General features: G+C 61.7%; 2 protein-coding genes across 4 annotated transcripts; one reads left to right on the top strand and one right to left on the bottom strand.

The window, feature by feature from the left end:
- Positions 1 to 867: 867 nt before the first annotated feature.
- Positions 868 to 13,476, top strand: PLCD4 (phospholipase C delta 4). 2 transcript variants are annotated; one of them, XM_067298575.1, is made up of 16 exons: positions 868 to 922; positions 5,246 to 5,300; positions 5,658 to 5,816; positions 6,249 to 6,477; positions 6,736 to 6,865; positions 7,437 to 7,668; positions 8,135 to 8,336; positions 8,726 to 8,870; positions 9,559 to 9,711; positions 10,247 to 10,387; positions 10,777 to 10,933; positions 11,387 to 11,503; positions 11,844 to 12,022; positions 12,312 to 12,447; positions 12,537 to 12,686; positions 12,832 to 13,476. In XM_067298575.1, the coding sequence occupies exons 2-16, from the start codon at positions 5,276 to 5,278 to the stop codon at positions 12,933 to 12,935; spliced, it is 2,259 nt and encodes a 752-aa protein (XP_067154676.1). In that variant the 5' UTR covers positions 868 to 922; positions 5,246 to 5,275; the 3' UTR covers positions 12,936 to 13,476. The 2 variants fall into 2 exon arrangements, with proteins under 2 accessions (XP_067154676.1, XP_067154677.1); XM_067298576.1 differs by lacking the exon at positions 6,249 to 6,477 and having other exon boundaries at positions 6,714 to 6,865.
- Positions 13,477 to 14,126: 650 nt separating this feature from the next.
- On the bottom strand, positions 14,127 to 26,582 carry ZNF142 (zinc finger protein 142). Of its 2 annotated transcripts, XM_067299199.1 has the most exons (9): positions 26,559 to 26,582; positions 24,204 to 24,542; positions 22,930 to 23,577; positions 22,336 to 22,590; positions 20,898 to 21,710; positions 20,412 to 20,589; positions 16,454 to 19,688; positions 15,220 to 15,325; positions 14,127 to 14,771 (listed from the first exon to the last, which is right to left on the bottom strand). In XM_067299199.1, exons 2-9 carry the CDS (start codon positions 24,484 to 24,486, stop codon positions 14,272 to 14,274), a joined length of 6,018 nt encoding a protein of 2,005 aa, XP_067155300.1. In that variant the 5' UTR covers positions 24,487 to 24,542; positions 26,559 to 26,582; the 3' UTR covers positions 14,127 to 14,271. The 2 variants fall into 2 exon arrangements, with proteins under 2 accessions (XP_067155300.1, XP_013816254.2); XM_013960800.2 differs by lacking the exon at positions 26,559 to 26,582 and having other exon boundaries at positions 24,204 to 24,598.
- Between the last annotated feature and the right edge of the window lie 105 nt (positions 26,583 to 26,687).

Below are 26,687 nucleotides of genomic sequence, written 5' to 3'. Positions count from 1 at the left end.
CCGGGGAGTGCAGGGTGGGGCCTGGGCAGTGCCCCCCTCTAGCGCCCAGATGTGCCCGTGGCCTGGGCGCATCCTGGGGATGGTGCGGGGGGGGACGACAGGGAGCCTCTGTCCCCAGCACCCCCAAGGGAGCCTGGCCGGGGCGGGCTGGGGGTCCCGGGGCGCAGCCCCCCTGGGGGTCAGAGCCCCCGTGGGGCTCTCGGTCCCGCCGCGGGCGCCGCCGGCCCCGTCGGGAGCGCAGAGCCGGCGGCGCGACCTTAATCCGGGCTGACCTTGGCAGGCGGCGGCCGCCGGAGCCGGGGCGGGGGGAGCCGGGGCGGGAGGTGCCGGGGGGGGGAGCCGGGGCGGGGGAGCCGGGGCGGGGGGAGCCGGGGCGGGGGGAGCCGGGGCGGGAGGTGCCGGGGCGGGGGGAGCCGGGGCGGGGGGTGCCGGGGCGGGAGGTGCCGGGGCGGGAGGTGCCGGGGCGGGGGAGCCGGGGCGGGGGAGCCGGGGCGGGGGGAGCCGGGGGGGGGAGCCGGGGCGGGGGAGCCGGGGCGGGGGGAGTCGGGGCGGGGGGAGCCGGGCGGGGGGGAGCCGGGGCGGGGGGAGTCGGGGCGGGGGGAGTCGGGGCGGGGGGAGCCGGGGCGGGGGAGCCGGGGCGGGGGAGCCGGGGCGGGGGGAGTCGGGGCGGGGGGAGTCGGGGCGGGGGGGAGCCGGGGCGGGGGAGCCGGGGCGGGGGGAGTCGGGGCGGGGGGAGCCGGGGCGGGGGAGCCGGGGCGGGGGGAGCCGGGCGGGGGGAGCCGGGGCGGGGGGAGCCGGGCGGGGGGAGTCGGGGCGGGCTCGCCGCCCTGCCCGTGCCAAGGGGCGGGCAGCCCGGCAGCCCCGGCCCCGAGCGGCCGCAGTCGGCGGAGCAGCGGGAGCGCGGCGCGGCACCGGAGAGCCGGTACGGGGCCGGGCGCGGGGCGGCCGCAGGGGGCCCAGGCGTCCGGCGGGGGGAGCGCGGCGGGGGTGGGCTGAGCCCCCGCGCTCGGGCAGCACCTCCCGGGGGCGGCTGCACGGCGCTGGGCCGGGGGGAGGTGCCGGGCTCTTTGCCGCCCTTGGTTTAAGGTGCCCCCCACTGCTGCAGCCTGGCACCCCCGGCCCGTGCCGCCCCTCCCGGAGCCCCTTGTGCCCCCCGGGGAGCAGGACGGCCCCCCCGGGGCTTCGCTGCCCAGCGGCCCCTCTCAGTGGGGCCGGCTCCATCTCCGGTGCTGTGGGGTGCCCCACGTCTTGCAGCGGGGGCTGCTTTCCCCTCTGTGGTGCCCTGGGTCCGTGGGGCAGGTGGGAAGGCCGTGCCGGGGCAGGGGGGCACAGCAGAGCCCCCCCCCCCCCCAGCAGCCTGGGCGCGGGGTGTTGCAAGGGCGGGGGGGGGAAGGTTATTGGTTAGTAGGTTATTATTATTATTATTATTATTATTATTATTATCTCTGGGGTTATTGCAAACAGATTTATTGAAGATGGCTATGCAGTGGAGTCATAGCAAGCAAATCTTACTGCACAGTTGTTCGTGCCCGAATCTCGGTTTCTTACCACTCCAGCAGGTTCTTGTCAGAGGTTCTCTTAACTCCTGGAGAGTAACCCTGAGAGGTGTCCCAGCTCACGGGAGATTCACCGCCGTGCACCCGCTGCCGTGCAGGAGAGCTCAGCGGGCTCTAGGCTGCAACGCTATTTACGGGCACGGAGTTTGACTCATGGTCATACAATATTTGGTGTGGAGATGCAGCTTTTTTGCTGATCTCATGCTATGTTGGGGAAAATACACCTTTTTGCTGTCCTCATGCCCATTTCTGGCCTCACCAGTTGCAACCAGTATCGCCTAGTTCCTCCTGGTCAGCCCTGGGTGCTCTCAGTTATTTGTGGTCAGCTGGGGCCTGAGATAAGGTGTGTGTGTGTAGGGGGGATAGTTGTGCTCCACCACACGGAGTGGCACGGCGAGGGGTGGCGGGGGTGTCCGAGGAGGGCCTGTCCCTCCCTGCTTGGGCACAGACACCCTCACGGTGACATTTAGCTCTCCTGGGTGACTCTGCGCTGGAGCGGCTGCGGAGCGCTCCAACCCGCTGTCCCTCCGGCGCTGCTGGGGGGCCGTCACCTCCGGCTGCGTGGGGTGACGCGGCGAGCACGGCTCCCCGCAGCCCCCCGTGGCTGGCTGTTCAGGGTGTGCGCGCTGCGCCCCGGGGCTCACCGGGGGCCACAGGCCGGGTCAGGGCCCTGCCGGTCGCTGGCAGGAGGCAGCTCCTCCGCAGAAACCCTCAGGTCGGGTTTCCAGTGGGAAGGCTCTGGCTCCAGCCCCTGGCTCCCGTCCCACTCTCCTCGCCGCCTAAGTGCTATTCAGGCCAGAGCTCTCCAGGGCGGGGGGGTCTGCCCTGGGGGACGGGTCCGTGCCGGGCTCAGGGCATCACTCACCTGCTGGGGAGAACCGAACGGCCGCGGCTCCGAATCCATGCTCACAGCATCTTCCCTGCACTGGAGAAGCTGCTGCCTCTTCACTGTGGGCCTGGGGAAGCCAAGGCTCCCCCAGCTGGGGCAGGGCTTGGACACCTTTGGGCTATGTCTGGAGCCTGGTCCGCGTGGATGTTTGGCTGGTGCTGGGGGACAGTCAGTTTAGCTCCAAAATCTCAGCTCTCCTTCTGGCCACAAGGCTGTGGGATGGTGGGTGACAGCAGGGCAGTGACAGCATGGTCTGGGGGCTGCACGGCCCCTTGCACGCTGCCACCTTGCACACACGTGTGGCAGGGCACACGGAGGACAGCCCCTGCAGTGGCACCGAGCTGCTCGCGGCCTTTTCGCTCCTGCCTGCAGGGAATGGCAGATCCCTGTCCCACGCCAGCATCTCTCCCTGCTCCTCCAGCCTCAGCTCGGCCCTGGCTCCCTCTGCCTCCACTGAGGCCTCCTGGAAACATCCCCAGGCCTGGAGCAGGCATGTGGGAACCCCCCCCCACCCCGGCTCCATTGCCTCAGCCACTGCTGCGCCGTGGGTGCCCGGAGCCATGCAAAGCAGCCGTGCCAGGTGGGGTGCTGCAAGGATGCGGGAGGGCGCTGGCAGATAGGTGGTCGGGGTTGTCTCCCCCTGGTTCCCTGCAGACCCTGGGGTGCAGAGGGGACTGAGGGTGTGCTGGGGGGTGGCAGAAGCTGGAGGGCAGGCAGAGCATCCTTGCCCAACCCCAGGGCACTTTTGGGACTGTGCAAGCCAGCGTCAGAGCATCTGCTTTGCAGGGTCCAAGAGGAGCGTGATGCCCCCTCCATTTGTGGGTGCAGACACCCCAAGCCACCAGTGGGGAGCTGCTGCCAGCCCTGCACCTAGCGCATCAGGCCAGGGAGGGATATGCAAGCACTTAAGTGAGTTTGGCAGCCGGGAGCGGGGCCTTGCTGCTGGCACGCGCGGTGCTTGTGGTCTGACCCAGGCGAGAGGGGCTGGTTCCAGGAACCATCAGCCCCAGCACTGGGCACTGCCGGGAAACAGCTTGGTGGTGCTGGGGGAACAGGCACAGCCCCTGCATGGTACCCTCCGTGCAGGGCAGTGGTGCATGTCCCTCGCACAGCGCGCGGCGCAAAGGGAGCCGTGCAGGAGGCGAGAGGGGAGGCAGAGCCCAGGGGTTGGGGTGCCAGCCCCAGGGAAGGGCTCCTGCCACATCTGTGCTGGTGCAACCCCAGAGAGCGCAAGGTGAGCCCAGCGGCACCGTGACACCCGCAATGCAACACGCGCGCTGCACCTGGCACGCACGCCGCGCACAGCGCGCTGCACTACCGGCCTCGGCGAGGCTCGCGCCACAGCGTGGAGGCACCCCGCACACGTGCACTGCCTTGCACGATGCATGCGTGGTGCAGCATGCGCCACAACACGCACGCCATGGCCCACACTCCAACACAGCACCCTGGCGCACCCCTCGCATGCTGCCATGCAGCGCTGGCCCCACCAGCACTCTTGCAAGGGGGCTGTTGCCAGGCAGCAAGTCATGTCCCAGCAATGGCCAGTGCAGCCTGTCCCCGCCATGTCCCTGCTGTCACCGCACACCCAGCCCAGCCCGGTGCCACGTGGGGTGCAGCTGGCACCCCTCCCCTTGCAGGGCCCCTGCACCCTCCTTGCTGTGGGGCAATGGGTGCCCAGGGTGCACAGCCTGGGCCAGCCCCTGAACCCGTGAGGGCAGCTGTTGGGGCTGGCAGCCCAGCTCGGCAGCTGCCTGCGCGCTGACGGCACCAGCTATTCCCAGCCCCTCACCGCCAGCGCCTGTGCTGAGTCAGGGGCCTGGGACACGGCTGGCCCCGTGGGTCCTGCACAGCGCCCTTGGCCTCGACGGCCAGGCTGCAACGGGGATCCCCCTCCTTGCACCAAGTCACAGCCCCACAGCACCCAGTCCTCAAGGACTGGGGATCAGCTCCAACACCCCAGGTGACAGGCAAATCCAGCAATTTATTTTTGGTCTAATTAAAGTCCTTGCAGCCTAATGAAAGACTTCTTATTATTAGCCCAGTTACAATGATAGCGACATTTACAGTCCCATTTACCCACTTATCATCACAGCTCATTCTCAGTAATGCTGCTGTTAATGCTGTCGTGCTCAAGTCACCCCTCCGCTGTCCCTGGGAGCCCTGGGGTGCTGGTCTTCTCCGGAAGAAGGGGGTCATGGTGAGTCCTCAGCACCCGCAGGCCTTCGCCGGAGGTGCACAGTGCTGCTGCTGATGGTTTCTTCCTCCTCACACCTGTGGCTGTCTGAGAGAGTCATTCTTGCACGCCGCTTCCTTGCTCTCACTGCCTCGGCTCTCTGTTACCTCCCAATTTCCTGGCTGTGCGATGTTTCCCATATGGTATAGGCTTGTTCTTTGCTCTCTCTGGTGCCCCTAAAAGCAGTTTTACCCATCCCGCAAGGTTGCCTTTGCCTAGAGAGCAGCGAGCGGCCACTAGCAAGTCCTTCGTAGCACCGGGGCTCCAGTACCCTCCTGGGTTGCGCTTTGGGGGGCCACTCTTATAAGCCCCTGGTTTTCTCCCACACCTTTCAAGCTCTGGTTTCCCGATAACACAATTAATATTTTATTAGCACAGCAAGACGAACTCGCCGCTTTACGAAAGCAGTGACCCAGCGGGCGGCACGCGCAGACGTGCTCGCACACGCAGCCTGTTGCGCGCACCGCAGCCGCGTGCTGGAGGCAGACCCCGCTCCCTGGTGGCACCGGCGCGCAGCGGGGCGCCTGGCCCCGCTCGCCCCAGCCACTGTCTCTGTTCCTTCCCTAGGCGCCGTGGCAGCGCGGAGGAGGCAGAGCCATGGCATCGCTGCTGTGCAACGCCCGTGAGTGTCCGGCGGAGGGGAGGAGCGGTGGCCGGGACAGGCATAGGTGCACAGAGTACTGGGTGATCCAGACTTGCGCCACGTGCAAATCTGGCCCTTGGCCACCTTGGGTGGGTTGGACTCACCTCCCCTTGCCTGGAGAGCTCCCCTACCTTACTGTGGCCATCGGGATCAGGACTGACAGAGCCAAGGGTGGATGTGCCGAAGGGTTGATGGGGAATTACCTTCTGCCTCTCGTGTCTTGGGGTCTGTTCCTCCTTCGTCCCAAATTGAGGGCTCATGCAGGGTCCCAGGAGCTGGAGGGAGCCAGGGAGCAGGGCACAGTGTCCCAGTGATGCCGCCCCCCTCTGCCCCCAGGCATCCAGCTTACAGAGACATTGGAGCAGATGCAGCAAGGGACGCTGATGCGCAAAGTCAAGTCCAAGAGCTGGAAGAAGCAGCGCTACTTCAAGCTGCAGGAGGATTGTATGACCATCTGGTACCAGTCCAAGAGGACGGGCAAAACCGAATCTGCCTGTGAGTACTGGCTGCTGTGTGCTGCCCACAGTGTGATCATTAGGGTTCAGAGTGAACAAGGGTGGAGATTCTTGGATGCATGTTTATATTTATGTGCTGGGGCATTCAAGAGCGGCTGTGTGTGCGTCTGTGTGTGTGTGTGTGTGTATAGGCCATTCTCACCCACACCTCTCCCTGAAGCACTCTGCTTTCCAGCAGGACCAAAGGGTTAAAGGCTGAAAAGAAATTGCTACTGGACACAAAGCAAAGGTCCTGCATCAGAGGGGTGGGCAAACGGACAGAAGCATGGATGGATGAGTAGCTTGATGGGTGGATGGAGGGACAGATGGATGAATGGATGGAAGGAGGCATGGATGGAAAGACAGCGGTCTGTGGGCAGTGCTCCCTGCCCTGCAGTCCTTGTCCCCCCTAGACAGACCTCCCCTCCCTTAGTCTCCATCAGTGATGTGGAGACGGTGCGGGAAGGACACCAGTCAGAGGTGCTGCAGAGCCTGGCTGAGGAGTTCCCCCCTGAGCGCTGCTTCACCATCGTCTTTTATGGCCGCCGGGGCAACCTGGACCTCATCGCTGGCTCAGCAGAGGAGGCACAGTGCTGGATCCAGGGCCTGCGCCAGCTCATTGAGGTGGCCACCAGCATGGACCAGAGGGAGAAGATAGACCAATATCCTTCCTGCAGGCACCACTCTGGCCACTCTCACCAACTCCTGCCCTCCTCACCTAGTCCTGCCCCCATCTCCTTCCATCCCCTAGGCCCTGCATCTCCAGCCCCAGAATGTGCTTGTCTTCTCTGGGTCTCACCCTCTGTGTTGGGGTGGAGAGAGCGACAGCAAAAGGAAAAGAAGCCCTTTGATATTCCCCAGCCCCTTCTGTCTCAGCCCCCAAGGTTCTTTTCCTTAGCATCCGCCCTGGGGCTTCGCACGTGGATTCGTGACTGGTTCCAGAAGGCTGACAAGAATAAGGACGGGCGCATGAACTTCAAGGAGGTGCAGCACCTCCTTAAGATGATGAACGTGGACATGAATGAGGACCATGCCCTGCGACTCTTCCAGGTAAGCACCACACCTGAAGGAGAAAGGTTAGAGGGCTACAGCAGGCTGTACAACCCCTCCTCCCTCCAGAAGGATGTGCTCATTTTCTTCCACCCACCCACCCATCCGTCCACCCATGCATCAACCTGCCAGTCCACCAACCCACCCCTTCCATCCATCCATTTATTTGTCCACCCCGCTACCTGTTTATCTGTCCACCCAGTCAAACAGTCACCTGTTTATTCATCTGTTAAACCAACCAGCCAGCCAGTTGTCCGTCTGTCCATCCATCCATCTGTCCACCCATCCATTCCTCCATTCATCCATTTATCCATTTTTCTATCCATTCTTCCATCCATCTATCCATTTATCTGTCCACCCATCCAGCCCTCCATCTGCTGATCCATCCAATGATCCATCCGTCTTTTTACCCATCACTCGATGTCTACCATTGCTGCTGGGTCTCCGTGCCCTCCACCGGGAGCAGAGACGAGATGCTGCAGAGGGGGTGGGTGAAGCCCCCTGTGGCCCCATGGGGAGGCCAGGGTGCCTTTCATTGGCTTGGCATGGTGCTGAGTGAGCTCCCTTGCAGGCTGCTGACAAGTCAGAGTCGGGGACGCTGGAAGGGGAGGAGTTTGTGCTCTTCTACAAGGCTCTCACACAGCGCGAGGAGGTGCTGAGCCTTTTCCAGGACTTCTCTGAGGATGGGAAGAAGCTGACACTGCTGGAACTGGTGGATTTCCTGCAGCAGGAGCAGCTGGAGAGTGAGGGCACGGAGGAGCTCGCCATGGAGCTCATCGACAAGTACGAGCCGTCAGAGACAGGTGAGAGCCAGCTCTTGGGCCTCACAGCCCCACTGGTACCTGCTGTGCCGGGCCATGGGCATCCCTACCCAGAAAGGGGCTGTGATTTGCTCTTGGGAAAGGAGAAGGCTGATACCTGCAGCCCCAGGGTGGGCTGGTGGGCATGGGGAGAGGGCTCACTGCTGCCTTGGGTGTGAATTGCTTGCAGTTCCCCTTTCTTTGGTCCATTCCTGTGGGGTGGGTTAGCCAGACCTGTACTTCTCTGTGCAGAGCCATCCTGGGCATCCTGGCAGCCCTGGGGTGCCAAGCTCTGGATCTGGGCACCACTGCTCCCCTGGGCACCCCCATGTCCCCTTGTGCCCCCAGCCTGCCTCTCACAGCAGCTGTGCCCATGGGGTCCAGGATGCCAGGAGCCACCAGTGGCCCTGTTTGTCCCAACTCGGCCCCCGGGTCACCGGCAGTCGGTGAACTCCCTGTCTGTGTCCAGCCAAGGCTCGCCACGTGCTGAGTGCTGATGGGTTCCTCATGTATCTCTGCTCCCCGGAGGGCTCCATCTTCAACCCCCGGCACCAGGCACTTTGGCAGGACATGACCCAGCCGCTCTGCCACTATTTCATCTCCTCCTCTCACAACACCTACCTGATAGAGGACCAGATCCGGGGCCAGAGCAGCATCGAGGGCTACATCAGGTAAAGGGCTGTCCCCTCCTGGCTGCCCTCCCAGGTGCTCTCCTGCCCCGCTGCCATGCCCCAGGCAGCTACACAGGGCAAATCCAGCAAGGGGAGATGCTCCCTCTGGCTGGGAGCCAACCCAGGGCCTTGCGCCCCCAGGGGCACCCGCTCCACGATGCAGCTCCCTGTGGTGCCCACCAAGGGGGTCCCTTCTGGGGACACCCAGCCCAGCTCTCCCTGCCTCACATACAGCAGCATCCCCCACCCCCACCCCACCAGCAATTGTCCCCTGTCCCCAAGATCAGCGTGGTCCCTGTGGGAAGTGACACCCACAGCCAGAGGGGGGATGCCAGGGGGGCCAGTGGCCTGGCTGGGCATGGGGTACCAGGGCTACTGCCCACCTGTAGGGCTCTGAAACGGGGCTGCCGCTGCCTAGAGGTGGATTGCTGGGACGGGCCGAATGGGGAGCCCATGGTGTACCATGGCCACACGTTCACCTCCAAGATCCCCTTCCGGGAAGTGGTGAGCACCCTGGGCAAATACGCCTTCCAGGTAGGGCACCCCTTCCCCAGGTGCTGGGTGCTGAGGGGCCCATGGTGGTGGTGGGGAGCCATGGCTGTGGTTGGGGGCAGCAATGGGTCTCCGGAGGGGAGCGGGGCTGCAGCAGGGCTGGCCCCATGGTGGGGAGAGGAGGGTGGCTGTGGCCTTTCCCTGGGAACAGCACTGTGGGGACTGACCCACAGCCCTGCGTTGTGCCATGCTGGGGGCTGGGGGTGCATGCGGGCGCAGTCTGCTGGGGGCATTGGGGCGAGATGGGGGCTGAGGGGTTCTGGGGGGTGGGTGAAGGGGTGTGATGGGGGGTGCTGGGGTGGATGGGGGGTGTCAAGGTCTCAGGAGATGCAAGGACCCTTCCCTGGCGTTGACCATGCCTGGGCAAAGCCCTTGTGAGCACTTGCAGCTCTGCCCAACCTCAGCGAAGCTGGTCTCCATTTCCTGTCCATGTACCTGGGCTGCACAGTGCTTCAGAGCCCACCCCAGAGGTGGCTGCCCTCACCCTGCCCCTGTCCCAGCCTTGGTGGTGTGGGGTCGGGCAGGGAGGTGCAAGGCACTGCACAAGTGCAGGCACCACCAACCATGGCGGTACTGGCGGCCTGTGGGGCTCTGCTGTCCCTCCAGCTAGAGGAAAGCAGCCCCACGTCCCTGTGCCCCCGTGCTTCCCCCCTTGCACATCGCCCCCCAGGCCTCAGAGTACCCAGTTATCCTGTCGCTGGAGAACCACTGCAGCGTGGAGCAGCAGGATGTCCTGGCCCAGCAGCTCAAGGACATCCTGGGGGAGCAGCTCCTCACTGCCACCACCGACGGGCGCATCCCCACCCAGCTGCCATCCCCAGAGGTAGGCACAGAGCATGGCCATGCTGGGCATCGCTGTCCTGGATGGGAGTGGGATGAGGAGGTGCCCTGCCACTCCCCGCTGATTGGGTCCCACTCCAATATCTCCTGCCTGGGAGCAGGAGTCTTTCACCAGAGAACCCAGGAGTCTGGGGACTTCCACACACAGAGCAAAGGCTGACCCTGCCCCAGCATAGTCCTGCTCTGCTGGGGGAGCAGAGAGGCACACAGGGGCCTTGGGGACATCATGTACTCATACGATGCCCAGAGCTGTCCCCAAGGTTGTCTTGTGGGGCCTTGCAGAGCCAGAGGGACAGAGCAGGGTGGAGGCCTCCTAGCCCCAGACTGTGAGACCCCCACAGGTGGCACACATGCCTGTGTGGCCTCATCTGTCCCCTCCTGGATGCTGAAGGATGGCTGGTGGTGCTGGCCCCAGGCAGCGTGAGGTCCCAGGGGACAGTGGGGCCCATGCTGACAAGGGGGAGCCTGGCCCCCTGAGGTCCCTGCACAGGGCCACCTCTCCATCCCCAACCCCATAGGAGCTGAAGCACAAGATCCTGCTGAAGGGGAAGAAAATCGGGCGGCTGGAGGACACGCTGGATGGGCCAGGGGATGAGGCGCCCGAGATGTCTGATGAGGACAACGGGGCAGAGGCAGAGGAGGAGAAGCGGAGGGCGAAGGTGGGTGCCCAGGATCGGGAGGGGCCAGGAGCTCTGAGCCTCCTGGTCATGGCTGTGGGTTGCGGTGATGTCCTGACACCAAGGGAGAGGCAGCGACCATGGGGGACATCACCAGGCAGGGGTGCTCCCCTTTCTGCCCCTAGCCATGCCAGCTCCCTGTGGCACAGCATCCCTGTGGCAGCACCATGCCAGGCGTCCCCAGCGTGCTCTGTTTCTGCAGGGCCATCAAAAGGATGTGAAGGGCTCCGCTGCCACCCCAGCATTCCCCGTGGCCACTCTCAGCTGGCTGGGGCTGCCCTATGGCCCCAGGCTGGCAAAGCCCCCGTCCTGGGTGAGCGCTGGGGGACAGTGCTGCCATCAGAGGGACCTGACGTGGCTCTGCCTTGCAGAAGGACAGGGAGAGCCTGGCACAGGCATTGTCCGACTGCGTTGTCTACTGCAAGAGCGTGTCCTTCCGGGGCTTCCAGGAGGCCCGCAGCCATTCCCGGCCCTCTGAGATCTCCTCCTTCGCCGAGGCCAAGGCCAGGAAACTCATCCGGGAGGCGGGTGAGGTGGAGGAGGCTGAGGCATGGGGGGGAGCAGAGCAGAGTGGGCAGGCAGCTTCCTCAGGGGTAGGGTTGAAGTCCCAGGATACTGGGGTCCCCTCTCTGTCTAAGAGAAGGGAGGGGGTTTAGGGCAGCAGGGCCATAAGCTGGGTTGTTAGATCTGGCAGGCAAGCGGGGTTTAGTGGATTAGAAAGTGCGGCAGGACATGTGGGTTCCTTGGAGGGGAGAGGGAGGAGAGTTTATGCATGGATGAATGGGACGGTGGGTGGATGATAGTTGGATGGATCAATGGATGGGTGGTTGGATGGATGGGTGGATGGATGGATGGGTAGAGGGTTGAGTAGGAGGATGGACAGCTGGATGGATGTGGATGTGCTGCTGGGCAGCTCAGGGTCTGGGTGGCTGTGCAGGCTGGGGGATAACCCCACGAGTGGCCCTCATGGTCCATCCCTAGGAAATGAGTTTGTTCGCCACAACGCCTGGCAGCTGACACGCATCTACCCCAGTGGGATGCGGACCGACTCTTCCAACTACAGCCCCCAGGAGATGTGGAACGTGGGGTGCCAGATCGGTACGGCCCTGGGGCATCAGGGCTGTGGGCTGGGGAGGTGTCTCTGGGTCCCGTGCCAAGGACACCATCAACACCCATATTGGTGCCAGCTACACCCCAGGCTGAGCCAGTTTTGGCTGCAGGCTCTTGCCCTGACTTGGGGAGCCAAGGGGTATGCAGGCATTGGTGCCTTGTCCTCCAGCATAGCCCTGCATTTCTCTGGCCACAGGGTCAGGCTATTTCTCATCCCCAAGCTAGTTCTTGTCCTCCAGCTGCAGCAGGGCACGGTGTCTACAGGGCAGGCACTGGCATTCTGGTGCCCTGTGCCCTCCCAAGCTGTTTCCCTGCCTCCTTCCCCCAGTGGCCCTGAATTTCCAGACCGCCGGCGCAGAGATGGACCTCTGTGATGGGCTCTTCAGCCAGAATGGCTGTTGCGGCTATGTGCTCAAACCATCCTTCATGAGGGACAAGGGGACCCTCTTCAACCCTAGTGACCCAAGCAGCTGGGAGAGCCCTGGCCCCGTGACCCTGACGATCCAGGTATGGGACCAAGGGGAGACCCGAGGGAGCAGGTATGTGCTGAAACTACCGTGTGGGTGTGCTGGGTCTTTGCCCAGATCTGGGGCTCCAGTGGTCCCACCGGGCTGGCTCCCTGCACCATGCTCTGCCACCAAACCAGCTCTGGAGGCAGGGATAGGGCAGAATTGGTCACCCCAGATTGTGTTGCATGCTCAGTACCTGGGCTGGGCAGTGTGCCAGAGCCGAGGAGCATGCCAGCAGATTGGTTTGGCTGCTCCCCAGCTCATAGGGTCCCTACCCCTGTGTGCAGGTGATCAGTGGGCAGCAACTGCCCAAAGTTGCCAACAGCAAGGCTGAAGCTGTCATCGATCCACTGGTGCGTGTGGAGATCCACGGGGTCCCTGCAGACCAGGCCCACCAGGAGACCAAATACATCGAGAACAATGGTGAGCCCCACCGTTGGCTCTGGTACTGGGCCCACACTGCCCTGGCCCTGCCCTCTGCTGCCCTCCCAGAGCCTGCTCTCCCTTCCCAGGGTTTAACCCCCGCTGGGATGAGACGCTCCAGTTCCAGCTCCATGTGCCGGAGCTGGCCCTTGTCCGCTTCGTGGTGGAGGATTACGACAAGACGTCCAGGAATGACTTTGTGGGCCAGTTCACCCTGGCCTTCACCAACATCAAACCTGGTGAGCCATCGCTGCCTGGTGGTGGAGAGGGGGCCAGGGCAGCACCACAGGGGTGTCTGGGCTCAGCTGGGTGCTACAGAGCAGGGTGGGAGCCAGGGAGGGTGCAGCGCCAGCAGTCACCCAGAGCCTCACTGTCCCCCTGCAGGCTACCGCCACATCCATCTCCTCTCCAAGGATGGCACCAGCATCCCACCATCTTCCCTCTTTGTCCACATCCGCATCACTGAGCCACCTGGTCCCGAGGAGTGAGCCCCTGGGGCAAGCAGGACCTGAATGGAAGCCATAGACCCGGCCCAATTCTGGCCTGAGTGGCTGGGGCCATGGAGCCAACCATGCCAGCCACCCTGCAGTCGATCCGTTTGTGTCATCCCTCCGTGTCTTCGTTGCTGCTGTGCCCTGGTTCACAGTGACCTCCAGGGGCTGGGAAAAAGCACCAAGTCTAGGACCCTGCCTCCCATCCCCCTCCCTATGCCCTCATGCAGGGTCTGTGCTGGTGCAGCCCTCTGTGTCCCCCTCCATACAGCCCATTCCAGCCCACAGATGTAGCTCAGCCACAGGGAAGAAGAGAAATGGTGCAGGACACCCCAGCTCTGCTGCACAGGCCCATCCCTCCCCAACTGGGAGAGCAAGGCTAGAGCCAAGTGAACCCCAAGACAGGGGAGAGCTAGGAGAGGGATCGGGCCTCACCACACCCCCATACTGTAGAGCTCCCCCTGCCCATACAGTCCCCAGGGATGCTCCACATCACTACCCTCGCACCGTCCTTTCTATCTAAACAATGTAATAAAGAGTCCTGTGACAAGCAGACTGGAGTCTGGGCAGCAGTTCTGGGGACAGACTTGCCCTGTGTGCATTCAGGGAACACAGTCCCTAGAGGCACTTCCCCCTGCTTTGTGAACCTGCTCCACAGCTCATACTGGGCTCCAGGGCACCCAAGGACATCAGGGCCTCCCTCCCTGCAGCCTTCAGCAGGGCAAGTCACCAGGGCACAGCCTGGGAAGTGGTGGGAGTGCAGGGCTGGCTCAGCATCACAGCATTCCTGAGAGAAAGCGGCAATGCTAAGGGCTGCTGGACAGAGTGCCCTTTCCCCCCAGGCACCAGGATCTGCTCTGCCCCACTTAAGTGTCCTGCTGAGATGTGGCTGCTGCCTAGAGGTGTGGGATGGGGTTTTGGCCCTAGCCCTGCATAACTGGAGCAGGCTTAGCATGATCCCCAGGGCCTGGTCCAACCCGGCCAGGGGCTTCCAGATTCCCCCACGCACAAGGAGCCCAGGAGGTGCTCCCAGCTGAAGAGAGAGAGCCTGCTGGATAAGGACATGATGGAAAACCTCTCCCTCAGGAATGGGTGAACGAGGAGCAAAACCCAGAGCTACCCCAAGGCTCACACCACCCCAGCCCCAAATTTGAACAGGAGGACACAACACAGCCCAAACAAGCCAGATTAAAAGGAGCTGAGAGATTCCTTTTATACAGCCACATATTTTACATCCCATATACATATATGCCTATACACACACATACATCTCTGTAGAGGGCCTGCATTTACAGGGTCTTGAAGCAGCCAGGGTCAGGCCCAGGTCCCTGCCTCACTGTGGGGCACCATCATTTGCTGTAGGGCAGCCCCCTTCCTGCTCCAGCCCGGGGGGCCCCTTGGCCTGGCTCTCCACCTGCACGTCATGGAGGTGGACGGTGGGCGTGCTGGGGTCCTTGCCCACCCCCTGGCTCAGATCACCAGCCCCGCGCTCGGGGTGGTGCCGCTGGATGTGTTTGATGACCTGGAACTTCTGCTTGGCCTTGTAAGGGCAGTAACGGCAGAAGAAGGGGTGCTCGTTGGTGTGGGTGAGGTAATGGTGGCGCAGGCCGGCTGCCCAGCGGAAAGCCCGCCCGCAGGCATTGCAAACATACGGCTTCTCCTCGCTGTGCTTCTTCAGGTGGGTCTTGAGCAGGAAGCGGGTCTTGAAGGCCTTGCCGCACTGCTCGCAGATGAAGGAGCGGGCCTCCCGGTGCCGCGTCTCCTTGTGCACCCGCAGCGCATCTGCCCGGTTCGTGCAGTACTCACACTCGTCGCAGCGGTATGGCTTCAGGCCTGTGGTGATAGGAAGGGGCTAGCACCGGGGCCAGAGGGATGGTACCCTCCCACGCATGGCCCTTCTGCAAGCCTCATGCTGCCCCATAACAGAGCATCCCAAAGGATCCCCACACCTTGTCCTTATGCTGGAAGGCATAGCCTGTCTACTCCCCTGCAGGAGCACCCCAGGACCCCTCATTTCCAAGGTACTGTGTGGTCCTAGGGTCTGTAACATCCAGCCTTTCCTCCTACCACCTTCCCCACCCCAGGGCTGCAACTCCAGGAAATCGGGCAGCGTGCTGGGATGTTCTGCCCCACTGAGGGTCTGGCCACTGCTTCCCCCTTTTCCAGCTGGGTCAGTGGCACTGGGGGAAGCACAGAGGTGCCGTCTGCACAGCGCCGCAGCCCTTCCCACGCCACCAGGGCTGGCAGTGCACCACAGCCCATCCCTGCCGGCCACACTCACCTGTGTGCTTCGTCATGTGGTACTTGAGCTGATTCACCCACTTGCACTTGTAGCCACAGTCTGGGCACAGGTATTTCCGTTCCTCCTTGTGGATCCGCATGTGATACTGGGCACAGGGATGGCAAGGACACAGTCAAGGCTGGGCTGTGGGGCAGCCTCATGCACGGAACCCACCCAATGCCCCATCTTGGCACCATAGGGCATCCTCTAGGAACACTCCCTCTGGTCAGGATGAGGCTATGCCATCCTCCCTGGGAATACACAGGGCTCTGGGATGCTAGGGAAGGACTCGGAGCCAGGCCTGACATCTCAAACTGCAAGGGGCAGGAAGGGAAATCAAGTAGCCTGACAGAATATGGAGAGATCCACAGCAGGGTCAGGACAAGACTTTGATACTTCTGAGTTTGCTCTGTTCCAGCATATGGAGAGCACAAGCTCCTCTCCCTAGTTTGGTATTTAGGGAAAAGTCCAAGTTCAAAGGCAGCCTAACACAGTCCAAGGCTTGCTACAGCAAGCTCTGGTCACTCCCAAGCAGAGTGCTTCAGGACAGCCTCACCCAGGCAGCCCCAGAGGGCTCTAGCTCAGCCTGGCCATTAAAAAAAGTCAATATTCCTTTTAGCAAAACAGACCATTTTCTTTCCATTACCTCACACCTGACTCCTTTGTTCTAGAAAAGGCTCTTTGCCATGTGAGAGGATAATCACCTACAAAGTGGAGCAGATGCAACCACTGGCCCCCAGTGCTACGCTGCCCTGCGGAGGTACTCTCTCCAGAAATATGGGCAAGGACCTCTGCTCGTAGGGGAGCTGAACTTTTCCTGTGCCATGTCTAGGCTGGCACCACAGGGCTTATTGCAAGCCAGTGGGCAGCCATGCTTGGCTTTGTGTAGTGCCAGGCTGCCCTGTGACCCGGGACACAGCTGGTTGCACCCAAAGGACACTGAAGATGTCAGTAGGAACAGGACTGAACTCACACAGGTGCTGATATTTTTGCCTTGCTACAAATCCCCCTTCCCAGGAAGGGCAGGGAGCAGGATTTAGGAGAGAAACATGTTAACACCCACACGTGTCTTTTCTGCTTGCCTCCTATTCCTGTACTAATTCCAAGGAAGAGGAGAGAGAGGGAAAACTTCCCCCTGAAAGTTTCTTTTTCCCCAAATCCCTGTGCCCGTATCCCCACCAAACCCACACAGATGTAGAAGGTATGTCCTCCCATCCCCAAGTAAAACTCTCACCTTGAGACGTGAGGGGTCAGCACAGGCATATTTACAGAGGTGGCACTTGTAGGGCTTCTCACCGGTGTGGATACGGATGTGCCATGTGATCTTCTGCCTGTTCTTGGTGGTGTATTCACAGTCCGAGCACTTATAAACACGGGTGCCCCCATGGCCCTTCATGTGCTGGTCGAAGACGAGTTGGTGGCGGCAGGCAAAGTCACAGAAGGGGCACCGCAGGGGTTTATCCTGGGGGGCAGCTGGCTCGTGGGCCTCCACGTAATGCCTCACCAGCTGCTGCCGTTCCTTGGCTGCAAAGCTGCACAGCTCACAGCGGTGGCTGAAATGCTGCTTCTTGTGCTCCTCCAGAGCATCCCGGGTGGCGAAGGTCTCTTTGCAGGTGCCACACTCCAGGTGCGGGTGCTGCTTTTGCACGTGGCACTTGAGGGTGGCCTCGCTGTGGCACACAAAGCCACAGCGTGGGCAGCCATAGGACACTTTCTCCTCATGCCGCCGCAAGACGTGCTGCTTGAGGGCTGTCTCAGAGCTGAAGCGGGCCTCGCAACGGGAGCAGCCAAAGTTCAGCTCTCCACGGTGGCAGCTGTTCACATGGCGGGTGATGTCATTCTGCAGGTAGCTGCTGTAGTCACAGAGCGGGCAGAAGTGCGTGGGCGTCTTCTCGTGCACCCGCAGGCGGTGGATGCGCAACTTGGAGTTGGTGCCGAAGGTCTGGCTGCAGATGCCGCAGGCAATGCGCCCCACGCCGGTGTGCAGGGACTGGTGGGCCTCCAGGCGGTACCGCCGCGTGGTGCTGAACTCACAGTAGTGGCATTTGTGCGGCTTCACCCCTTCGTGCTTAATGCGGACGTGCTGCCGCAGGCACCGGGCTTGCTTGCAGGTGAACTCACACTGGCGGCACTGCAGCTGCGGCCGCTTGCTGTAGTGCTTGCGGTGCAGCTTACGGTGCAGCCGCAGGGCCTTGGCCACCTTGGAGGTGAAGGGGCAGGAGGCACAGCGAAACTCACCCAACGTCACGCAGCCCCTCTTCTTGTGTGTCTTCATGGCCCGCTCCTGGTGGCAGGTGAAGGAGCAGGTGGGGCAGGAGAAACGCCTCCTCTTGGGAAGCGCAGCTTTCAGGGGAGCGACGTCTGGCGGGGGCTCACTGGGCTGGCCTGTCTCACTGCCAGCCGGGTCTCCCTCAAGGGGTTTGGTGCTCTGGCATCCATCCTCCTTGGGATGCATGATGTGCTTCTCGGCATGGTGGCTCTTCAGGGCCCGCCGGGAGCGGAAGGCCGTGGGACACAGGGAGCACCAGAACTGCTCCAGGCTCCGGCACCCATCCTCCACATGGGAGGTGATGGTGGAGACACGGGAGCACGCAAAGGAACAGGCATTGCAGTGCAGCTTCCCTCCTTCCAGATGGTATTTCGCAGAGGCTTTCCCAGGCTGGGAGGGACAAGCAGCTCCACCTGGCTCAGCTGGGTCCCCTTGCTGTGAAGACTCTTCCACCATGTCTGTACTGTCATCTGGGAGGGATTTCTCAAGGGCAGGACTGTCCGAGGTCTGTTCCTTGGCTAAGGGACTGCCCGAGGCCTGCGTTTTATCAGGTATCAGTTCCACATCCCAAGGGGTCTCAGGATGCCCAGACTCCTCCAAGCCTCCCCTGTCACTCTCCAGTGTTTCTGGACCATTGTCACCAGGCTGGCTGGCAGGTTGGCACAACCCAGGCAGTTCCTGAACAGCTGGTTTGAGGGTCTTGTTCTTCTTCAGGAGGACTGGGCACTTCTTGAGGAGGTGGGTGTTGAGCCCCCTTTGCTGCTTGAAGCTGGCACCACACTCACAGCACACAAGCGGTGACCGGCGGCTCTGACAGCTGGCTTTGGAGTGCAGGGACATGGACTTCTCCTTCCGCGTGATGTACGAGCACTTCTCGCACTTAAAGATCTGGCTCTCTGACTGCACCACCAGCATCTGCACCCTGCCCTCCAGCACCAGCGTCTCTGCCTGCTCCTTGTCCTGCTTCCGCAGTGCCTTCAGTACCGACTCTGAGCCACCCTTTGCGTCATCACCAGAAGGGGCTGCATCCTCTGAGGAGGGTGGGCGACTCTGCTTGGCTGTCTTCACCACACTAAGCCAGGCCTCTGGCAGCTCGACTTGGCTGTTCTCTCTCATCTCAGTGTCTGCAACCAGCTTGTGGAGGTCTGAGCACGACCCCTCAAGGTGGCCCATGTTCTCCCCAATGGCATCTTTTCCCTGGCTGTCTCCTGCCATGACACTGCCCTCCAGCCTCACTGCTCCATTCCCGTGTGCATCTGCCTCATCTTCCTCAAAGTCTGGGATGTCTTCAAGCGCATTGTCATTGTCCTCCAAGCTAAGATCATCCCGGGAGCCCAGCACCTCATAGGCTGCAGGAGGCTCCTTGCAGGCCAGCATTTCCACACTCTCTGGCTGTGATGCGCAGGCATCTCCAGCCAAATGCTCCAGCACAGGGTCGGATGAGACGTTCAGGGCCTCCAAATGCAAGGTGCAGCTCTCAACCACATCCCCAGAAGCAGTGAACTCAGCTGAGCCTGAAGCAGGGTCAGCTTGTGCACAGGGATCTCCCAGGGCATCGCCAGCAACGGGACAGCTCTGCTCCCCTTCACCCACACATCTCCCTACCTCGGTGCTACCCTCTGGCACAGCATCACCCTGCCCAAGAAGGGGTACCACCAATGCTTGCTGGTAGCTCTCTTCCTCCTGGGACTCCAGCTGGGGCGGCTTCGCTTTTGCCCACTGCTCCTTGCCAGAGAGGTGTGAGCCAGCATCTGAACACAGGGCTGTGCTGAGCTCACAGCCAAAGAGTGCCTCGGATGAGCTGATCTCCAACTCCTTGCTGGCATAGTTTTCCAGCCAGTTCTTATCACCAGGGACATAACCGTGAATCTTGCGCTTGTGGAAGAAGAGGCTGGTGTTGCTGAAGGTGCAGTATGAGCAGAGAGCACAGCGGAACTCCTTCTGCTTGGTGTGCTTGCAGTTCTCGTGGTTCAGCAGCGCCTGCTTGTACTTGGTCTGGTAGGTGCAGTACTGGCACTGGAAGATGGGCACCTGGTAGTTCTGCGAGTGCTTCGCCTGCATGTGCTTCTGCAGCTCGTACTTGCGCTTGCAGGCAAAGCCGCACACCTCACAGATCAGGCTTTTGCCCTGATGCCTCAGCTTGTGGCTGCTCAACTGGTCGGCACGGTGGCACCGGTATGAACACTGGTTGCATTGGTACCTAAGGGGGAAAGCAGAGCTGGTCAGCCAACATGAGGAACTCGGGCAGGCTGAGCCCTACCAGACACACTGAGCTTTGCTTTCCCATCCCAAAATGGGCAGCAGGGGTACTGTTCGGTTCGCTAGATCCAACCTTTGCAATCAAGGCAGCTCTTATCACCAGCTGTTCCTCCTTGCTGCAACTCTTGGCACTACTGGTACTTTGCACTCCCAGCCTGGGGACAGAAGCTAGGTTCCCTGGGCATCCCACAAAGTAACTGCTGGGCGTGTGCACGCATGCACACACACACCCCACTTCGCACCAACAGCATTTCCAGCATGCCTGCAGGCAGACTAGACACAAAGCATGGTAAAGTGATAATTCAGAAGTAAAAACACATGGGGGCAGACTCCTGCATGTGCCCAAGGCTGCTTTGCTTATGCTCTAAGCCAGGTTTGACAAGCATCAGTCTCCATGACCCTGGGCTCAGAGCTGTGCTGACACAGTAATACATTTCTCAGAGGTACTGGAACACCAAAGACAGCTTTGCCCCCACAGCACTATGTTGGCAACTCCTCAGAAGCTCAAAGGCTGCATTTAATATGTACCAGTCAGTGCAGGCTGCAGCCACCCCTCAGGGATAAGAGAGCCTAACACACGATGCAGCCCAGAGCAGTGGACCCCTAAAGCAGGGGTTGGGGAGCCTTAACTATGCCTAGGCTGCCTGGCCTGGAAGTGTAGTACCGGAGATCTCCAGTGTGCTTGCGCATGTGGACATTCAGGTAATGCTTCCACTTGGTGATATATCCGCACTCGGTGCACATGAAGTTCTTGTCATTGGAGTGGGTCAGCATGTGCTTGGACAGGTAGCTTACATCCCGGCACGTGAAGTCACACAGCTCACACTTGTGGGGCTTCTCTCCTACAGACAACACAAGCACTTTCAGCATGATGGCCAGGTGGGGTAGTGTGTTCTGCCTCCCTCTGCAGGGAAACCACAGCTTGGCAGGAGTTTGGGGTAGCTGGGATGGGGGCACATCATGACTCCTGGGCCTGCTGCTGGTGGAATATGCAACCAACCTGCTCAGCTAAGTGACAGTATGGTCTGCTGCATGACAGAGCTGGCAATGGGCCACAGAAGTCCTGCCCCAGCCCTCCCTGCCCACCCAGAGCAGGGACAGGACCCCACATACTGGCTAGGCTCTCAGAAGTTCCTCAGCAGATACCTACCTGTGTGCAGCAGCATATGCCGGATGAGCACCCTCTTGTGTGCGGTGGCAAAGGTGCACTCAGTGCACTTGTGGATCTTTTCGTTGGCATGCATCTTGCCCACGTGGTCGTGAAACTCTACGGGGTTGAAGGTGGCGTAGGGGCAAAAGCTGCACTGGAGCTGCTCACTGCCTGGGTGCCCCTGCTTCTTGTGCTTGCGGAAGACATGCTTGTTGGAGCAAATGAAATCGCACTGCTGGCAGTGGAAAGCATAGTGGGTTTTTCGATGAGCCTCCATGGCCTCAGCTGTGCCAAAGAGCAGCGAGCAGGCATGGTACTTGCATTCCACTGCCTTGATGCTGTGAGCGTCCTTGAGATGGCGGACAAACTCTTTCCGGTCTTCAGCACAGTAGTTACAGCCTCCCTGGAAGCAGTTCAGCCTCTTAGGCTCAGCTTTGTGAGTCTTCAAGTGCTCTTTGAGGGCCTGGCTGAGCCGAAACTTCTCCTCGCAGACAGGGCAGGAGTAGACGTCAGAGTAGAAGTTGGAGATATCCTCATGCATGCTGGCCATGTGGCGGTTGAGGGCGTTCTTCTCGACCGAGCTGTAGTGGCAGAGTGGGCAGCGGTGGGCCTTCTCGCCCGTTTCCCGCATCATGTGAATTTTCAGCTTGCTTTTGCTGGTGAAGTACTTGCGGCAGTTGGGGCACTGCAGGCTGGGGTCGGGGAAGTGCAGGTGAAGGTGTTCCACCAGGTGTGTCCGCTTCTTGAAGCACCGCTTGCACTCGGGGCACATGTGGGTTTTGTAAAGGTACTCAGAGCCCTCCACAACATCCCCTGTGAGAGGCAAGAAGGGGGAGCCATCAGCAGGAAAGAGATGGAAAAATAGGGCACAAGCAGATGTTCTCTCCCCAGTCCAGCTATGCTGGAGCAAGGGGTTATCACATACACAGCCACGCAGCAGCTATATGCTGGGAGGGACTGTCCCCACCCTGAGCCACCGGCATGGTTCAGATGGGATCTTTCCAGCTCAACGCAGGCAAAAGTGATCCAGCATAGCCCAAATCAGGCCTGCCCACATGCCCCTGCTCCCCAAAGCCAGGCCAGTCCATCTGGCTCATAAGGACACCCATCTCCCAGGCAGCTGGGATGTACACAGCTCCGGTTCGGCTGCAGTGTGCCCTGCCTTTGGCCAACCAGAGCCCAGCAGCAGCTGGGGACAGCTATCAGGAAAGAAGTGACATTTTCGCATGGGCAGAAGGCAGGGAATAGGGGAAACACCGCACTGCAGGACACATGCAGGAGATCTGAGCAGAGAGGGTCCAGGGGCAGGATGCCATGGGACTCTCAGGTCCCACAGCCCAGCCCATGTTTCATTACCCATCTCTGTATTATGCTGCCCCTTCCCAAACAAAAGGCCCAAGCAGCTCCCAGTACAACCCCGTGATGCTCTGTATCATACCTTTGAAGTGCTGTGCCCGGGGCACCTTGGCTTTATCAGGAGCCTCCTTCCCATCCTCTTTGGTGTCACCCTCATAGGGGCTCTCTCCATCCTCCTCCAGTGACTCATCCCCACCGCTCTCTGAGTCCTCTTCTCCAGTCAATGCCTTCTGCCCCTCCAAGGAGCCCTCCCTGGTGCCTGCAGGCTCTGCTGGCCTGGCTGCTTCTGCTTCCCAGCCAGGGTGGCAACTCCCTGCATCCTCCTGGCCTTCTTCCACTTCAAAGCAGGAAGAGAGATCACAGATCACATTCCAAGCGAGAGGCAGCCACCACCCCTTGCCCACAGATGTGCAAGAAACTTCCTGCTGAGAAAAGGGGGCTCTCCAGGGCCGTGGGTGGCCTCTCCACAAACCATACTGCAGCAGGAAAAGAGCTGCAGAAAGCCACTGGACTGCAGGGCTCCCTCAGCCCTCCAACAGCACAGCCTGGACCCCCACTCCTCCCAGTTGTAACTGGGGCGCACGGACCCAGCCAGCCCCTGCAGCACCCACAGGCTCCAACCCTGCCCAGGACAGGCCTCCCCACCCAGCCTTGCCCCGGCCCAACCGAGCCATACCTGACAGCAGGACACAGGGCTGCTCGAGGCTGGTCCTGGCCAGGGCAGCCGAGCTGCAGGTACTTTCTGTCACCCGTGTCTCAGTGGGGGGCTTTGCCGCGTGGCCCTTCCTGTGCTGCCAGAAGAGCTTGGCATTGGCAGTGACAAAGTCGCAGCGGCTGCAGTGGAAGGGGAGGTGGGTGCGGTGGTGCTGCTCCATGGCCGGACGGCTCGGGAAGAGCAGGGGGCAGGTGCGGTAGGCGCAGGACACAGGGGAGGCCCCGTGCGTGTGACGCAGGTGGCTGCGCAGTTGCTTGCGGTCCTCTGTGGCAAAGTGGCAGCCCTTCTCAGGGCAGGGCAGGGCTCCCTGAGGGCCCCGGTGGGTCTTGAAATGCTCCTTGAGTTCGCCAGGCTGTGCAAATGCCTCCTGGCAGATGGGGCACAGCAGGCGCTCAGGGGCAGAACCCTCCTGCCCAGCTGCTCCTGGTGGCTCCGAGCTCCTCGCCTCGCTCTGCTCTTCGCTGGCAGGTGCCGACAGCACCCCAGCAAGCTCCAGTTGTCCTGGGGGTGCCAGCAGCAGGCACTGGTGCTGGGACAGCAGGGAGGGCTCTGGAAAACTCTGGCTGCACCTCTTGCAGAAATACGGCTCCACCACTTTGACCAGCACCTCTGCACAGAGCCAAGGGTGAGCATTAGAAAGAGCTTTTGCCTGCCCCAGAGCTTGGGACTGGTGGTTTAATTCCAGCTTGGGACCTGGAGGATAAAACCCTGTGACCCTGAATTCCAGTTTAACAACTATACTTTTCTCCCCACCTTGGGTATCCCCAGGATGCATGTTCCCATCAGAAAAGGGACAGCATCATCTAGGCAATGACGATGGTCAGATCCCTCCCTTAGCACCTTCTAGGCACCCAGAGCTCCGAGACCAGCTCAGCTCTGTTTCTAGCAGGATGCAGCCCACATTGGACGTGGGTATGAACTGCATTGGGAGAGGCAGCAGGCTCTGGGATGGAAATCTCTGCCTGGGACAGTTCAGAGCAACCCCATCAACAGGTGCAAGGCTCCTGTAGGCACCCTTCCCCATCTGCACACCCAGCTTGAGCTGCATCTGTGCTGAACAGCAGCACTGCACTCAGGAGGAGCGCAGGGTCAAAGACAGTAGGGCATCAGGATGTCCCCAGGTTGCTAGCTAGAGGGGACAGGGCTCTGTGGGGTCACCCCACATTGCCCTGGCTGGACTGCTCTCCCTCCAGTGAGCCCCAAGAGCCCCATGCTGCCCTCCCTGCACCCTGTACCTGTGGCATTGGCTGCATTGCTCAGCGCCACATTGCCAGCCACAGTCTCGATGAATATCTCCATGTTGCTTCCTTCCGCATGAACCCCTTCTCCAGGCATCGAGGCCTCGGCCAGCAGCAACCTCTGGCTCACAGTCAGTGGGGGTGCTCCAGTCAGGCCAGCGCTGGCAGCACCAGGGCTTCCCACAGCTCCTGAATCTGCCGGTGTGGGCAGGAGCAGCTCCGAGCACAAGGCCTCCATCTCCCCACCAGCAGCCTCAGACGTGGCCGTTTCCACACTCATTGCCTTTTATCTGCTGCTGGGTGCTGGCTCCATGCCAGGCAGGAGGGTCTGTGGCTCTGAAACAGATGAAAGAGCTTAAATGAAGGTGAATCCAGGAGCCCAGGGGTCCTACAGGACCAGGGATCCCAGCATTGCCCGTCTTTGAGGTCTGTGGGACAGGGGCCAGCAGCCAGCCCTGTTCTGCACAGCACCAAGCACATCTGAGCCACAATGAGGGCCATGCCACAGCAGCAGGTAGGAAACAGCGCTCTGAGCGTGTAGCACGTGGCGAGAGCTGCAGGACTAGGCACGCTGGAGGCATCCCAAGTCGCGCAGCTCACGGTGCCCCACCAACCCTCAATGGCTCAGCCAGTCCGACTGCGAGATGGCCTCAGTGACACAGCCCGGTCCTGATGCCACAGCCCAGACCTGCCTGAGCAGAGGCCCTGACAGGATTCTCCCTGTGACCAGCCTCGGCCCCATCACCCAGATCTACCCAGGGCCAGGCCTGGATCCCTCCCCGGTCTGGGTGCCTGCAGAGCTGGTGCCCACAAGTATTGACCACCCAGACCCAACAGCAACCGCTGCGCCCCTAGCGCTTCGCAGAGACTTGAGCTTGGCATCGCTCCAGGGCTTCCTCAACAGCAGCTGTGACAAGGCTATTTCCAGTGGGGGGGTCCCATCCAAGCACCTAAATCACCCTTGTGTTCCTGCAGCAGGGCAGTGCCTGGGCACATCTGGCAAGGTGCACAGCAAAAGCCAGAAGCCAGAGATGCACAGGGCCCCTCGCAGCACACACCCCTGGCCCAAGGGACACCCTCGCAGCATGGAGTGCTTCCCAGCATCCACCGCCTCCCTGGATCTTATCTCACACACGGCAGGAGTGTATCTAGACAGCAGGCATGCATAGGGAGCAAAGATGCTGCCCCGTTTGCGCCACATGGTGCCCCAGGGCCCTCTTCCCAGTGGGCAAAATCCCCCAGACGTGCTTCCTTATTCTTCTTGCCAGACCTGCCTAATCCCCTTCAGCATCTTCACACTCCCCTGGATTGCCTCTTTTCCCTGTCCTAAATAGGTGGCAGTGGTGCTCAGAGCACCTGAGCATGAGGTGGCCAGCTGTGCCCCACTGCAGTCACCCATGGGTGCTGGGAGGCTTGAGGGGAGCTGTGCCTGGCTCACCCAGGGCCCCAGGACACAGGGCAATGCAGCCCCCATGTGAGATTGGCGGTAGCCCCCTTCTCCCCAAGGGCCCTTCGTCCCTGTCCCTCGTGGGGTCCTCCAGCCCCTGGCCATGCCCCAATCCCCAAATGCCCTCCTCTAGGAAGTTTTTTTCCGTCAGCACCCACCTCCTCTCCCATGGGTGCCTCCTTGCTCCTCCATCCTGCTCCCCAGGGGACCGCTGCTCCTCTCCCCTCACCCTAAACCACTATGGGGAATGCTTTCCCCTGCCCCCTACCCCTCAGGGAAAGGCCCCTGCCCTGTATCGCCCCATGCCTCCCCTGCACTCCCTCCCAGGGGAAGGCTCCCTCCATGCCTCAAGACACCCTCCAAACCCCTTCCTCACCCCCCACAAAATACGCCCTCCCCAGGGCAGCCCCGCTCCTCCCTGTAGCTCTCCTAACACACGGACACCCCCCAGCCCCAGCCCGGCTCCCCTGCGCCCCTCTCCACACCTCACGCCGGTGCTGCCCGACCCCTGCACGCCCCACGCCTGGCACCCTGCTGCCCCCGCAGCGCCCCCCACCTCCCCACCAAATGCACCCATCCCTGCACCCTCCTTCACCCCAGCACCCCCTCTCCGTACCCCGCTGCCCCAACACATCTCGACGCCCCCCTCCTGCCCCCAGGCCCTGCACCCCCGATCTGTGCCCCCAGGCCCCCCCGCCCCCGGTGCCCCCCAGGCCCTGGGCCCACCCCACACCCCCGCTAGCCCTCTCTGCCCCAGCCCTGCATCCCCGTCGTGCCCCTCCCTGGCCTCCATGTCCCTCCCCGCGCCCCCCTCCGTGCCCCCTCCTGCCCCGGCGCCCCCAGTCACCACACCTGTCCCCGGCGCCCCCCAGGCCCTGCACCCCACCGCCGCCCCCGGCCCCCACCTGCGGGCCCGCCGCCGCCGCCGCCGCCGCCACCGCACGTCCCCCGGCGCCGCGCATCTCGATGGTGCCCGCCGCGCACCGGGCAGGAAGGAGCGTCGCCCTTTGTGCAGCTCCCCCAACCGCTCTGCC

This window comes from Apteryx mantelli, chromosome 6, assembly GCF_036417845.1.
Source record: "Apteryx mantelli isolate bAptMan1 chromosome 6, bAptMan1.hap1, whole genome shotgun sequence".
In the NCBI taxonomy this organism is placed as follows: Eukaryota; Metazoa; Chordata; class Aves; order Apterygiformes; family Apterygidae; genus Apteryx; species Apteryx mantelli.
The sequence above is the reverse complement of the archived record's forward strand: the minus strand, read 5'-3'. Positions and strand labels throughout refer to the sequence as shown.

What these genes read in the sequence shown, in the direction of transcription:
- PLCD4 (XM_067298575.1), top strand. Translation starts at nt 5,276, where the DNA reads ATGGCATCGCTGCTGTGCAACGCCC. An exon ending in ATCGCTGCTGTGCAACGCCC is followed by an intron (nt 5,301 to 5,657) that starts GTGAGTGTCCGG and finishes CTCTGCCCCCAG; the next exon opens with GCATCCAGCTTACAGAGACA. An exon ending in CCGTGACCCTGACGATCCAG is followed by an intron (nt 12,023 to 12,311) that starts GTATGGGACCAA and finishes CCCTGTGTGCAG; the next exon opens with GTGATCAGTGGGCAGCAACT.
- ZNF142 (XM_067299199.1), bottom strand. Translation starts at nt 24,486, where the DNA reads ATGAGTGTGGAAACGGCCACGTCTGAGGCTGCTGGTGGGGAGATGGAG. An exon ending in GCCCTGTGTCCTGCTGTCAG is followed by an intron (nt 22,591 to 22,929) that starts GTATGGCTCGGT and finishes CCTGCTTTGAAG; the next exon opens with TGGAAGAAGGCCAGGAGGAT. An exon ending in CCGGGCACAGCACTTCAAAG is followed by an intron (nt 21,711 to 22,335) that starts GTATGATACAGA and finishes TGCCTCTCACAG; the next exon opens with GGGATGTTGTGGAGGGCTCT.